At 44.8% G+C, this 12,700-nt stretch overlaps 1 protein-coding gene and 1 pseudogene across 1 annotated transcript in view; one reads left to right on the top strand and one right to left on the bottom strand.

The window, feature by feature from the left end:
- The window catches only part of LOC128691923 (proline-rich protein 36), a 115,755-nt gene extending 103,288 nt beyond the window's left edge, over positions 1-12,467 (top strand). Inside the window, exon 2 of the mRNA XM_053780906.2 lies at positions 9,174-12,467. Within this exon, the coding sequence (XP_053636881.2) occupies positions 9,174-12,371 (3,198 nt within the window). The 3' untranslated portion in view covers positions 12,372-12,467. The remainder of the gene's footprint in view (positions 1-9,173) is intronic.
- Positions 8,611-8,729, bottom strand: LOC128691966 (5S ribosomal RNA; annotated as a pseudogene).
- Positions 12,468-12,700: the final 233 nt, after the last annotated feature.

The raw sequence follows: 12,700 nt of genomic DNA, 5'->3' as shown, positions 1-12,700 counted from the left end.
TGATAAAGCTGAAGAAGGAAAGAAGGGAGTTCACTAAGAGTGCCAAGAAGTTTGCGAGGAGTTGAACAAAAGATTTAGGGAGGTATTCTTAATGGAATCATAAACACTGCTAGAGTCAAAGAGACAATGCACCAACGAGTACTGGGCATAATGCACACAACGGGAGTGAAGACATGTTGCCTGAACTCGTTGCCTCGAAGGCAATGGGACCAGACAACATCTCTATGTAGACTCTGAGAGAGGGGAGCAGAAAATCTGTATGAACCACTAACAACGATCTTCAACAGGTCAACTAACACAGAACAGCTGCTAAAGGTCTGGAAAATAATGAACGTAGTCCCGATAGTTAAGAAAAGAGACAGACAGGTAGCGTTAAACTGCAGGCCAGTGTCACTGACATGTAAATTATATAAGGTTGACTCAAGAAATCGTAATGACACGATTGCTAACGCGACGGGCTGGAGTTTTGAGACTCTATGACCGCGGGTTCAATCCCGGCCGGGGGTATGGTTTATATAAGGTTGTGGAGAAGATTACCAGAAGAATAGTCGAGCACACAGGAAGGAGCAGATTCATAAATAAAAGCCACCATGGTTTTAGAGTGATAAATCTGCCTCACAGATCTCTTCTAGTTCTATGACAAAGCAAAAGTTTGGCAGGAGAGATGAGTGGGTGAACTGAATATTTATGGACTGTGAGAAAACGTTCGGTGCAGTAATCTCATAAGAGATTTGAAGAAAAGTTAGAGGAGCAGGCGGGATAACAGAAAGAGCACTACATTAGACCAAAGAATATTTAATAGGTAGGAAACAGCGAGTTATTGTCTGGGAGGATGTGTCAGAATATGTGGAGTGAACTGTTTCTTGTGTAAGTGACATGAAAGAAGAATTTAACCTCGGCAAATGCAAAACTAAGAAAATTGGGGAAGAGCAAAGACAAACCACGGTATGGGTGGAGACTGAACTCACGGCTAGTAAGAACATGCTTGGGGAACAAAGGCTATATGCCTTCGTGAAGGAGAACCTCAGGGTAAGCACATTAACAGAAGAGTCATTGTAGCAACGCCAGTCTAGCGTTGCTACAGTGGTATGTCATATGCCGTTGACATATGACATATGCGGTTGGCATATGACATATGCCGTTGTTACACGGCATGTCAGACCCAGCTTGTAGAATGCAGCACCAGTATGAAACTTGCAAAGGTTTGCAACAAGACTAGTCCCAAATCTTAGGGTTCTGAGCTATGAGGAGAGTCTACAGGAGCTAAACCTGACGAGATTATGGAACAGAAGGAACAGGAGTTATATGATTAGGATGTACAAAATACTGGGAAGAATAGACAAGTGTGGACAGGGCGAGTCTGTGATAGCGGTCTCAGGTACTCGACAGCACAGATGAAAATTAAAAATCAAGATAAGTCACAAGGGTGCTAGGAAATACTTTTTCAGCCTTAGAATAATTAAGAAGTGGAATAACCTAAATAGCGAAGTGGCAGAAGAATACATGCATACATATTTTTAAAAATAGGTATAATAGGACTCCAGAAGCCAGGGGTAAAGCTAGTACAGGCCAGAGGAGAGGCGGGGCCAGGAGCTAAGACTCGCACCTTGCACCCATAATAGGTGACCGCCACCACCGCTAAAACTCACGTGTAGACTTCTGAATGACTTTCTACCGGCAGTGAGATGGCGCTTTCACTAGTTTTTTAATAATCTCCGCTAAGTTACATTCTGGCATAACACATGATATTGAGAGAGAGAGAGAGAGAGAGAGAGAGAGAGAGAGAGAGAGAGAGAGAGAGAGAGAGAGAGAGAGAGAGAGAGAGAGAGAGAGAGAGAGACAGAGAGAGACACAGACAGGACAGCAGAGAGGACGAGAGAGAGAGAGAGAAGAGAGAGAGAGAGAGAGAGAGAGAGAGAGAAGAGATCGAGAGAGAGAGAGAGAGAGAGAGCGAGAGAGAGAGAGAGAGAGAAAGAGAAAGAGAGAGAGAGAGAGAGGGAGAGAGGCAAGCCTGTAGGCATATGGGTGACGTTCAAAAGTGGGCCATTGCTAAATGGGAGGTGGACACTAAAAGAAAGCTAGCATCAGGTAGGGTAGGCTCCAAAACCTGGTGGTCCCTGGTCAAGGACAGACAAGGTTATCTGCCTGATGAACTCATTCCACCTCTAAATCGACGGGATGGGACCACCTCTACTAGTAGTCAAGAGAAGGAGGACCTCTTTGCTGAACACTTTGCTACCAAAATGCAAGTTCCTGATCCAGCAAGGGACCCTCCTTGGCTAGCTGCAAGAACTGTGTCAAAACTGTCAGTGGTGACAATAAGGCAGGAGGAGGTGCATTTCCTTCTTAAATCGCTTGACCAAGAAAAGGCTGTGGGCCCAGACAAGTTGAGCCCAAGATTGCTGAGATGTGCAGACCAGCTAGCAGCACCTCTAACTCGCATTTTTCAGCACTGCCTAGTACAGTGTAAATGGCCCTCTCTATGGAAAGAGGCAAATGTAGTCCCTGTTCACAAAAAGAAGAGCAGAGCAGAAATCAGCAACTACAGACCAGTGTCACTCCTGTCAATCACTGGTAAGATCCTTGAGACAATAATCTCAAGACAAATGACAGTTTTTTGACTACCACACACTACTTTGTGACCGTCAATATGGCTTCAGGAAAGGTTACTCTGCTACTGATCTGCTGTTAAACCTCTCCACTAAGTGGCACCAGTCACTGGATGAATCCAAAGTCAGCTGTATGGTAGCACTGGACATTGCTGGCGCTTTCGACCGGGTGTGGCACCAGGGTCTCTTAGCAAAACTTCAAGCACTGGGAATTGCAGGCTCTACGCTATGTCTCCTCAGTGATTACCTTCATGGTAGATCTCTAAGTGTAGTTCTCAATGGAACGGAATCAGCAAGACAGACATCCTATTGGGGCAAGTGTTCCACAAGGAAGCATGCTGGGACCATTGTTATGGAATGTCTACTTCAACGACCTTCTTCATCTCATCCCAGAATCACATGCATATGCAGATGACTGTACACTAACATTCACTTATCCAGGAGAAGAAATGCCAGCTGCTCTAAGCTACATCAATCACCAGGTAAGAGCTATATCAGCTTGGGGAAATAGATGGCAAGTAACATTTGCACCTGAGAAAACGCAAATGATGATCGTCTCTAGGCACCATGATGGTAATGCTGGTGCAGTAGTAAGGATGAATGGGAGTGTGTTGGCACCTGGAGAAGAAGTTGATATCCTTGGGGTGAAATTTGACTCCAAACTAACCATGAAGAACCATGTTGTAAATCTTGCAAACAAGGCAGCCAGGAAGCTTACAGCACTTCGCCGTATCTCGCATCTGCTTGACAGTAGGGGTTGCAGGATTCTGTACGAGGCACAAGTACGCTCACACCTTGAGTATGCTCCACTTTCTTGGTTTACCTGCCCCCCCTCTCATCTGCGACTGCTTGACAGAGTAGAGAACAGAGCAAGACGTCTCATCTCTCGCCTGGACCCATCCTGGATAGATCTGTCATTTCAGCAGAGTCTTCAACACAGGAGGGATGTGGGTGGCCTTACTGTTATGTGCAAGGCCAATATTGTCAAAGTACCACACTTGGATCCACTTCGAGGACAGCGTGAAACAAGCTTTTATGCCACAAGATGGGCAGAGAGCAGCAACTTCACTCTGGCTGTACCCTTCTCCAGAACATCACTCCATCTGAGATCATACATACCCAGGATGACTCGAGTATGGAACACATTCGTACAGCATAATGATGTCAACGAGATAAAGTCAGTTGATCAAATGAAAATGCTGGCCCACAGATGGTTCCAACTTCATCCTGCTCCCTAATTGTATATCTCATAACAATAAAAATGCTTTCAAATGAGCTGATGTAGGTAACAGCTCTTAGCTTGCCAATAAAGTTAGGAATCCTTAACCAGTAAATAGCTTGTCAATAAAGCTAGGGATCCTTAATCTTGTCAAACCCTGTGTAAAAGAGAGAGAGAGAGAGAGAGAGAGAGCATAACATCTCCACATGGTAGTACATGGGAAAGGCATATTAAGACTTTAGAGTTCACAAGGAAGCTATCTGCTGAGAACTACTTCCACCTTGACTGGGGACTATTAACTATTATCTTGGACAATGGAAATAAGTCACTCTGTCTGACTTTTTTGGGTTATCCTAGGTTCTCTACACATATGCTGCTATGTATGATAATTCTATGTAACTGTATTGTGTATACCTGAATAAATTTACTTACTTACTTACTTACTTATAGTACAGAAAAAAGCTCTCTCTCTCTCAGCTCTCCACTCCATCTGAACACTACCGACATGAAACTAGAAAGACATATCATACAGCACTGAAATTAATGTATTGAATAGTACTACTACTACTACTACTTTTAAGGTGCTAGTTATGCTTCTAGTTGATGATTAAGACACATGTGCAACAATTGGGTATCTTAATTGTTGAAGCGTTTCGCCTACACAGTAGGTTTCTTCAGTCAAATACAGAGGCAGCAAGTTTAGTAGTAAAACGAAAACGATGTGATCAGTCCATCAACCTTGGAGAGAGAGTATTTGAAGGGAGTCAGTCCCTCGGTCTGGAGAAGAGTTCAGCTTAGTGGTCTGGAATGATATAAAGATGAAGCATAAGAATGGAGTCATAAGACTTTGTAGATGAATGGTTCAGAGAACCGACATGTTGATAAATTAGACACATGTGCAACTCTTGGGTATCTTTATTGAGGAAAAGTTTCGCCACACAGTGGCTTCATCAGTCCATACGTAGGAGAAACATAAAGAACAGGAGAAGAGTGAGGTAATCAGTCCCTCAACCTTGAGTCGATGTGTTCAGTCCATCAATCTTGAATAGAATATTCTATTCAAGATTGATGGACTGAACACATCGACTCAAGGTTGAGGGACTGATTACCTCATTCTCCTTCTGTTTTTCAAGTTTCTCCTACGTATGGACTGATGAAGCCACTGTGTGGCGAAACTTTTCCTCAATAAAGATACCCAAGAGTTGCACATGTGTCTAATTTATCAGTCATAAGACTCCACCAATCTTGGAGATAGTCTCTCCAAGACTGAAGGACTGATTACATCTTCTTCATCTCACTTCCACACTTGCTACCTCTTTATCTGACTGAAGAAGCCTACTGTGTAGGCGAAACGTTTCAACAATAAAGATGCCCAACTGTTGCACACGTGTCTTAATCATTAAGTGGATATTGTGATCAGCTGTGAAGCAAACATCAGGAGACCGGTGGCCACTGTGTGGAGAGGACTCTGCAAACAGCTCTCTGGTAGTCAAAGTGTACGTCCTGTCAATTCTTAATATTTGGCACTCTCAGCTTCCATGGGAAGATTATTCCAGTGTTCCACAGCTCTTTATTTTACCCACTGAAATATATTAAAAACGAGGTATTCGACGCAACATACTCAGCGTGGAGAAGACGAGTCAACAAGAAAAAAGCAGGATTAACATTATTGATAAAACAGGCAATACAAGGAACGGAAACTGCAATATGAAACAAGATAACAAAAAATATGAGAAACTCTTAGTAGATAATGCATACAACCCAATGTTTAAATTAATAATACTTGTCAGACAAAAAAACTTAAAGTAAATGAGAGATAACATCCTATAATGTACTATTATTATTTTATTATTAAAGATTAGCCGGTATTCTCCCGGCCCGGGCCTTTTCCAAGTGGTGGCCCGGCCTTGGCTCCCTCTCTAGGGAGTGTCTGAGACCTAAGTCTCCCATGGGAGGAGGCACCAGTACCTCCTCATCTTTGGGACCAACTGTCCCCAGGCCTAGCCACAAGCTAGGCCTCTCTGGTCTGCCATACCCGCCCCAAAGGGGTAAATGGGAATGACAGTCTTATGAGCTAAAGGCTCAGGCTCAGGCACCTGCCCTACCCTAGAAGGGTTAGGCATGGTATCGATCTATATATAATGTACTAAACTACTGATGAAAAGTGACCACGAAAAAAAAAGTTATTGTAATGGCATAATTCGTCTATATAAATAAACTGGGCTGGATAACAAATAAATGTCACTAAAATTCTTTTATATCATGAAACATTTTTTTTACACATCGGCATATAACTGAATGGACGAATGTGATAGAAAACAACATAAATATAAAATATTAAACCTGGTGTTTACTAGAACAGCGGAAGAAATTTTCAACGTAAGCTATTTAAATCCACCTGGGAAGTGATCATGTTCGAATGCAGTTAACATATGTAGCTAAATATGACTTAGGAAATGAAAAAGAAACACACATAAATGACAAGATTATAAGAAATGAAAATTGTATTGCCTTAAAACACTATTTTAAATAAGCTGAATTAAATGCAGTATTACGAGGGACAAACATAATATATACAGAGTTCTGTAGTAATATATGAAAATGAAATTAGTTTATTACAAAGAGAAATATGAGAGATAATAATAAAGAATGGTTTAATATAAGGTGATGCAGAGCTAAGAGGACACTCAAGAAGTCAGAGATTTAAGCAGGCTAGAAATTAATATACAAATGTTAGGAGAGAGGAAGAAACTAACTTTGAACAAGAATTCGTAGACAAGGGCGAGGAATAACAAAATGTTTAGTGCAAGTTTGTAAAAAAGTACATTAAATAATGGAGACAAAATGCAAAGAATAATAGACGTCGACAAAGTCACTGAAGTTGAGGAGGCAATGTGTGAGGAATTAAATAGAAAGTTGTACACCGGTGATAAGGAATAAAACAACAGAGACATTCGAGATAGTATCGTGGCTTTTAAGACGTACACAAAAAAATGCTATCCACTTCAGCTTTTTTAGGATCATGCTACAAATAAGTAACTTTGGCAGACAAATGGAAGATGACACTGTGCCAATATTTAAACAGAGCGACAGGGAAGACAATTTAAACTATAGACCTGTTTCCTCGGCAAGTGTTACAAAAATATTGGGAAAAAACAAGAGAAAAACTTATAACTCATGTTGAGAGCAAAAACCTGCTAAAAGGTAAACAATCTGGTGTTGGGTTGGCAAATTTATGTATCATTCTAGATTATTTAAGAGACCCATGGAAACTGATCAAGAAATGAACTGAGATTTAGACACGTTGCAAGCGTGGCTGCTGGAGTGTAGTCCACACATAATGGAAGATTATGAAATTTGGTGAAGAGGAAGGTAGACTGGAGCCAGAATATATCTGGGAAAAGAGAAACTACAAAGTAAGCATCACACCGAACATATCACAAGAACACATTAGCTATATGGCTTCGGAAGCCTCTGCTGGGCTAGCAAATCTCAGAACAGCCTTCAGGAATCTCAACATGTGCCACGTGCATCTTAGAATATGCAACCACAGCTTGGAATGTTCATACGCTTGACAAGGTGAAAAGGTTTGCAACCAGACTGATCACAGAGATAAGAGGGGTACATTAAGAGGAAAGACTAAATGAAGTAACAGTGACGATCTTGAAGGTGAGGAGGGCGAAGGTCACTTTATTATTACGCATAAAATATTGTATTCTGAGAACTAGATAAGGCCGATAAGGACAGGGATTTTATCAGGGAAAACCAGTTACATGTGGATATAGATGGACATTTAAAACACAGATGAGTCACAGGAATATTTTAAAGCATATTTTCAGTCTCAGGTTGGTAGGAAAGAAGAATTAACTGGATGTGGAAGAGGTGCAGGCGAACGCCATACCAATTTCAAGAGTAGATATGATAAGGCTCAGAGGACCAGAAATCAGTAATGTTGGTCGATGAAGCTTTAGAGGTGGGGCCAGGAGCCTGGATTCGACTCCAAGAAACCAAAATCAGTGAGTACACACACACACACACACACACACACACACACACACACACACACACACATATACATACATACACAGCCAGGTGTCAATCGACCCCTGCAACCACAAATAGGTGAGTACAATGTTGCACTCCATACACAAATAATGTTGCCCCCCCACACACACTCTAGTGGATACCAAGAACAATGTCTTCAAAATATGTGACCAGTCTAATAAATAATTTGGGACAGAACTCAGTGCCAAAATTCACTTTTTTTCTGCAAGAATCCCAGACGTCATTGATATACGATTTTACATTATTGCGAAATTATCAGATTCGTATAAGGAATCAAATTGGTTTAGAAAGACACGTAAGCAAACACTATAACATATTTATTAGAAAACGTTTCGGTCCTGGGACCTTGATCAAGGTCCCAGGACCGAAACGTTTTCTAATAAATATGTTATAGTGTTTGCTTACGTGTCTTTCTAAACCAACTTGTCGGTATTTATTACCAAGGTTTATACCAAGGAATCAATAAAAACAAAATCGCGATCTCAGTGATGAGAGGCACCAGTAACTTCCTTTTATGAAAACATGCTGGTACGTTAAAGCTTAACTTAATGCAACGTTTTACTTTACCTTACCTAACCAATCGACTAGCACCCAGGTACCCATTTTACTGATGGGTGAACATAGACAACCGGTGTAAAGAAACACGCCCAATGTTTCTACCCTCGCTGAGAATCGAACCTAGACACCAGCTGTGTGAAGCGAGAGCTTTAGCCACCAGGCCAACAGTATTTAGTGTTCCCAGACGGTCACCCATGCAAGTACTAACCAAACCCAACGCTGCTTAACTTTGCTGATCGGACGAGAAGCGGTGCGTTCAACGTGGTATGGTCATTGACTTATTCTTCTACTACTGCTACTATACTACTACTATTGCTACCTCTACTTTTGCCTCGATTTACTACCCTTACTGTCTCTTGTGCCACTACTCCCCCTACCTACTACCACCACTACTCTACTTCTTTCTTTCTCTCTCTGTCCCGTTCTTGTCCTCTTCTCCTGTATATACATTCTGGCTACCTCACCATCGTGTGTTAGTGTAACTAGTTAATGGTCCAAGTTGGATCGTAACGTCGTCATAAGCTTCTTTCTCTTATGTGCGGGTTATTTGTATAATGTTTAATCACTTCGGACTGCATTTTCCAAGCTTTCAACATTAGAAATATATACATGTAATTTTACTCTAAATTATTACTATTATACACCCTAGTGAGCACTAAAGTCTTATGGATCATTGCTTTAAAAGTTATCTAGGAGAGCGAGTAATAGATTCTTTCTTGCAGGTGGTGTTGGCTGTGGTGACGAGAGCAGTTCCTCTGGCTCAGCACAACACAGCTTCTCCTACACGCCTGGAGAAGACACAATACGACAAGTGCTCTCATTCCTTCCACGCGTGGCTGTGTCGCCCAAGTCTTCCTGTTGGAGCTGGCCGCCTTCCTACTGTCGTGTTCTCCTCCACCACCACCCGTCAACCACCTCCCACTCATTCACAACTGCCATTCACCCGTCCACGACCTCCCACCCATCAACAATCTCCACCCACCCGCCCAACATCTCCACCCATCACCACACCCCAACATCGAAAAGGTTCCTTCCTTGATGCAGAGCCTTCACTGGGAGGAGTCTTTGATTCTGTGCCATTCTCAGCTCCTGCCTTACATCCTTTTACTTTTCCACTTCCCACGCCTCCACCTCAACCCACGCCTCCCAACCCATCACTTCAAAGCACGCCTCCTACCTCACCACCTCAACCCACACCTCTTACTCCACCACTTCAACCCACGCCTCCTACCCCACCTCCTCAACCCACAGATCCCACCCCACCACAATTCATCAGAACACAGGTCCCTCACCAAGGCAGTGTATTCTTCTCTGATCCTTTACATGCAGGAAGAAGCTTCGACTCTGAAGCCTCTCTTGGCGCTCCTGCACCCACATTACCTCCTCAAACTCTTCAAATATCTTCCATCCCACCATCGGACAAGTGTTCCAGTCCTTTCCAATCGTGGAGGTGCCAGAAGGTCACCACTCCTGCACCACCACCCAGAAATGGAGACGATAACTCCCCTGACGCTTCCCTCAGAGCCGGGAAGGACCTGCTGCCTGAGGCTCTCCCTGAACCTCCGCCATCCAAAATCAACGACAAGTGCTCACACCCATTCCATTCTTGGTTGTGTCAGCCAGCACCACGCTCCAGGACCATCCACCGCCCTCTGGCACAGCCCATCACAACTGAAGCACCTATGAGTTCTGGTGTGTTCGCTGAATCTACCAATACTCAGGGTAGGAAACAACTCATCCCAGAATCCTTGCCATCTCCCACCCGACTTCCGCCACCCACCTCACCACCTGTAATTCCCCCCAACACCACAACCACCTACGACAAGTGTAGCCATCCGCTTCATTCATGGCGGTGCTTCAAGCCCTCAAAACCACTGCGACTTGCTCCTCCGAAGGCAAAGACCTTCCCTACTGGAGGTTTGCTAGACTCTGGGGTAGGGCTGATGCTCCCTGCCCCAACACAACCGTCACCCCCAGCACCACGACTGCTCCCTTCTACAACACCATCGTCACTGCCACCCCCAGCACCACGACTGCTCCCTGCCCCAGTACCACCACCACCCCCAGCACAGCGACTGCTCCCTGCTTCAGTACCATCGTCACCACCACCACCTGCAGCACCATGGTTGATTCCTGCACCACCACGACCCTCGACATCAAAGCCATCGTGGGTTGGTGCAGACCCATGTACTCACGCCTTTCATTCCTGGCTTTGTCAGCCGTCACGTCCACGACTCAAATTCTCTCCAACACTTCTCCCCCGAAGAACACACCACCCTCGTCCTCCAACTCCTAGTACTCGTCTTCCTCCAGCTCCCTCAACCCCAAAACCAATGGATGCCCTGCTAGACCCAGAAGCATCTTTCCAGTCTCCAGAATCTATATTCTTCCCCGATAATTTCCTCACTACCACAAGACCGTCGCTTCCACCACCACCTCCCACAAGAGTGCCTCCGTCACTTCCACCACCACCTCCCACAAGAGTGCCTCCGTCACTTCCACCACCACCTCCCACAAGAGTGCCTCCGTCATTTCCACCACCACCTTCCACAAGAGTGCCTCCATCGCTTCCATCACCACCTCCCACAAGAGCGCCTTCATCTACCCTGGCACCGGCTGCAGGAAGCCTCATGGATGATGACTCCCAGGCGCTGCCTCAGGCTAGCCTGGACTCAGACCCACAGCCAGAGCCAGAACCCACGCGTGATAACACCTGCAATCATCCCTTCCACAGCTTCCTCTGTCAGAAACCCAAAAGACGTCAGTTTAATAAGCCTTTTGCAAGACCTGCCACCCTCCCCTTCCCTACAGCAACACTGCCGCCACCTCCAGCAGAAGAGCCCAAGGCTGAAGCCTCTTTCGTTGATCCAGCTGCTAAGATAGAAGATCCAGAGAGCCGTCGAAATATTCCAGATCCCCTTCCCGCTCCAAGGACAACGGCAACACTCCGGCCCAAGCACGACCAGTGTAGCCATCCATTCCATTCATGGTTGTGTGCTCCAGCACCAGGAAGATCCAGGACCCGCAGCACCTCAACCACCCCCAACAGCTTCCTTGTGAGGCTAACGGAAATACCAAACATTCAAAGCTTGCCGCTGGAAAATGAGAGTGATGGGGGTGTGTCGGGATTTCAGTCTCTGCAAAATTTTGGAAAATCGGTGAGTGGAAGAACAGAGGAGAGTGGAGGCAGTGGTGTGGCTTCAAGCAGCTTCTTGGTGTTCACTACAACTGACACACCCACCTCACAGTCCATGCCCACAGTTACTACTGTTCCAACACCATCAATCATTGTAACAGTGCCAATTATTCCAACAGTGCCAACCATTCCAACAGTGCCAACTATTCCAACAGTGTCAACCATTCCAACAGTGCCAACCATTCCAACAGTGCCAACCATTCCAACAGTCCCCACTCATCTTGAAGTTATTCCAACTGTCCCAACTGTTTCAAATTCAAATTCTGTACGTCCAATTCGTAATGTGCAGACGTCGCCAAATGCTTCAGTGTTTCAGAGTTGGTCGTTGCTGTTCAGCAAAGAATGGTTAGATGACATGAAGATGCGTAAGGTGCCGCACGGGGAGTCTGGACCCTCCTCGACTTCGCGTATTACTTCACCCTCAACCATCCACCACAGTGTTAGTAACGAGAGTATTCTGGACCTCGCTCCTCTTCAAATAAATTCTTCTCCCCCTTCCTCGCCTCCTTCACTTCCTAACCCACCTTCGTTTCTTCCTTATCCTATTCCTCCTCTTCATGGACTAGCAAGTGGCGTGGTGAGGGCGCCCACGGACGAGACCCTGGACGCCTTAGGCTCTTCCCAATCCGTTCTTGTGGCCAGGTTGCCCGAGGAGCCCACGCCTTTTGGGGTTTACACGTTCGAGCCTCAACGAACGGTCTCCAGGAAACCGTATGTCTTCTAAGCTCCCTGATGAAGAAGTACGTCGTCCAGATACCCAGGATGATGGGCCATGAGGTAACACCAGTTAGACAACTCGGATCATAACACAAGAAAATAATACATCACACACTAACGGAAGATACTGCAGAACGAAGTTTGTCCCTCAACTGGCGAACCTCAATGAAAGGAGAAAAAGAGGAACCCATCAGCTCCAGTCAGGTCACCACCGTCGGCAAACAATTTTCCTCAAAGACGCTGAGAGTCGTGGCTAAAAACGAAGAAACAAATACTTGGAAACATATTACGACAGCAATATTTCGACTTGTGTCTGGTTATGTTACAACGGCAGCA

Source organism: Cherax quadricarinatus, chromosome 75 (assembly GCF_038502225.1).
Source record: "Cherax quadricarinatus isolate ZL_2023a chromosome 75, ASM3850222v1, whole genome shotgun sequence".
Classification (NCBI taxonomy): domain Eukaryota; kingdom Metazoa; phylum Arthropoda; class Malacostraca; order Decapoda; family Parastacidae; genus Cherax; species Cherax quadricarinatus.
Note: the sequence above shows the minus strand (reverse complement) of the source record. Positions and strands in the feature narration are given on the sequence as shown.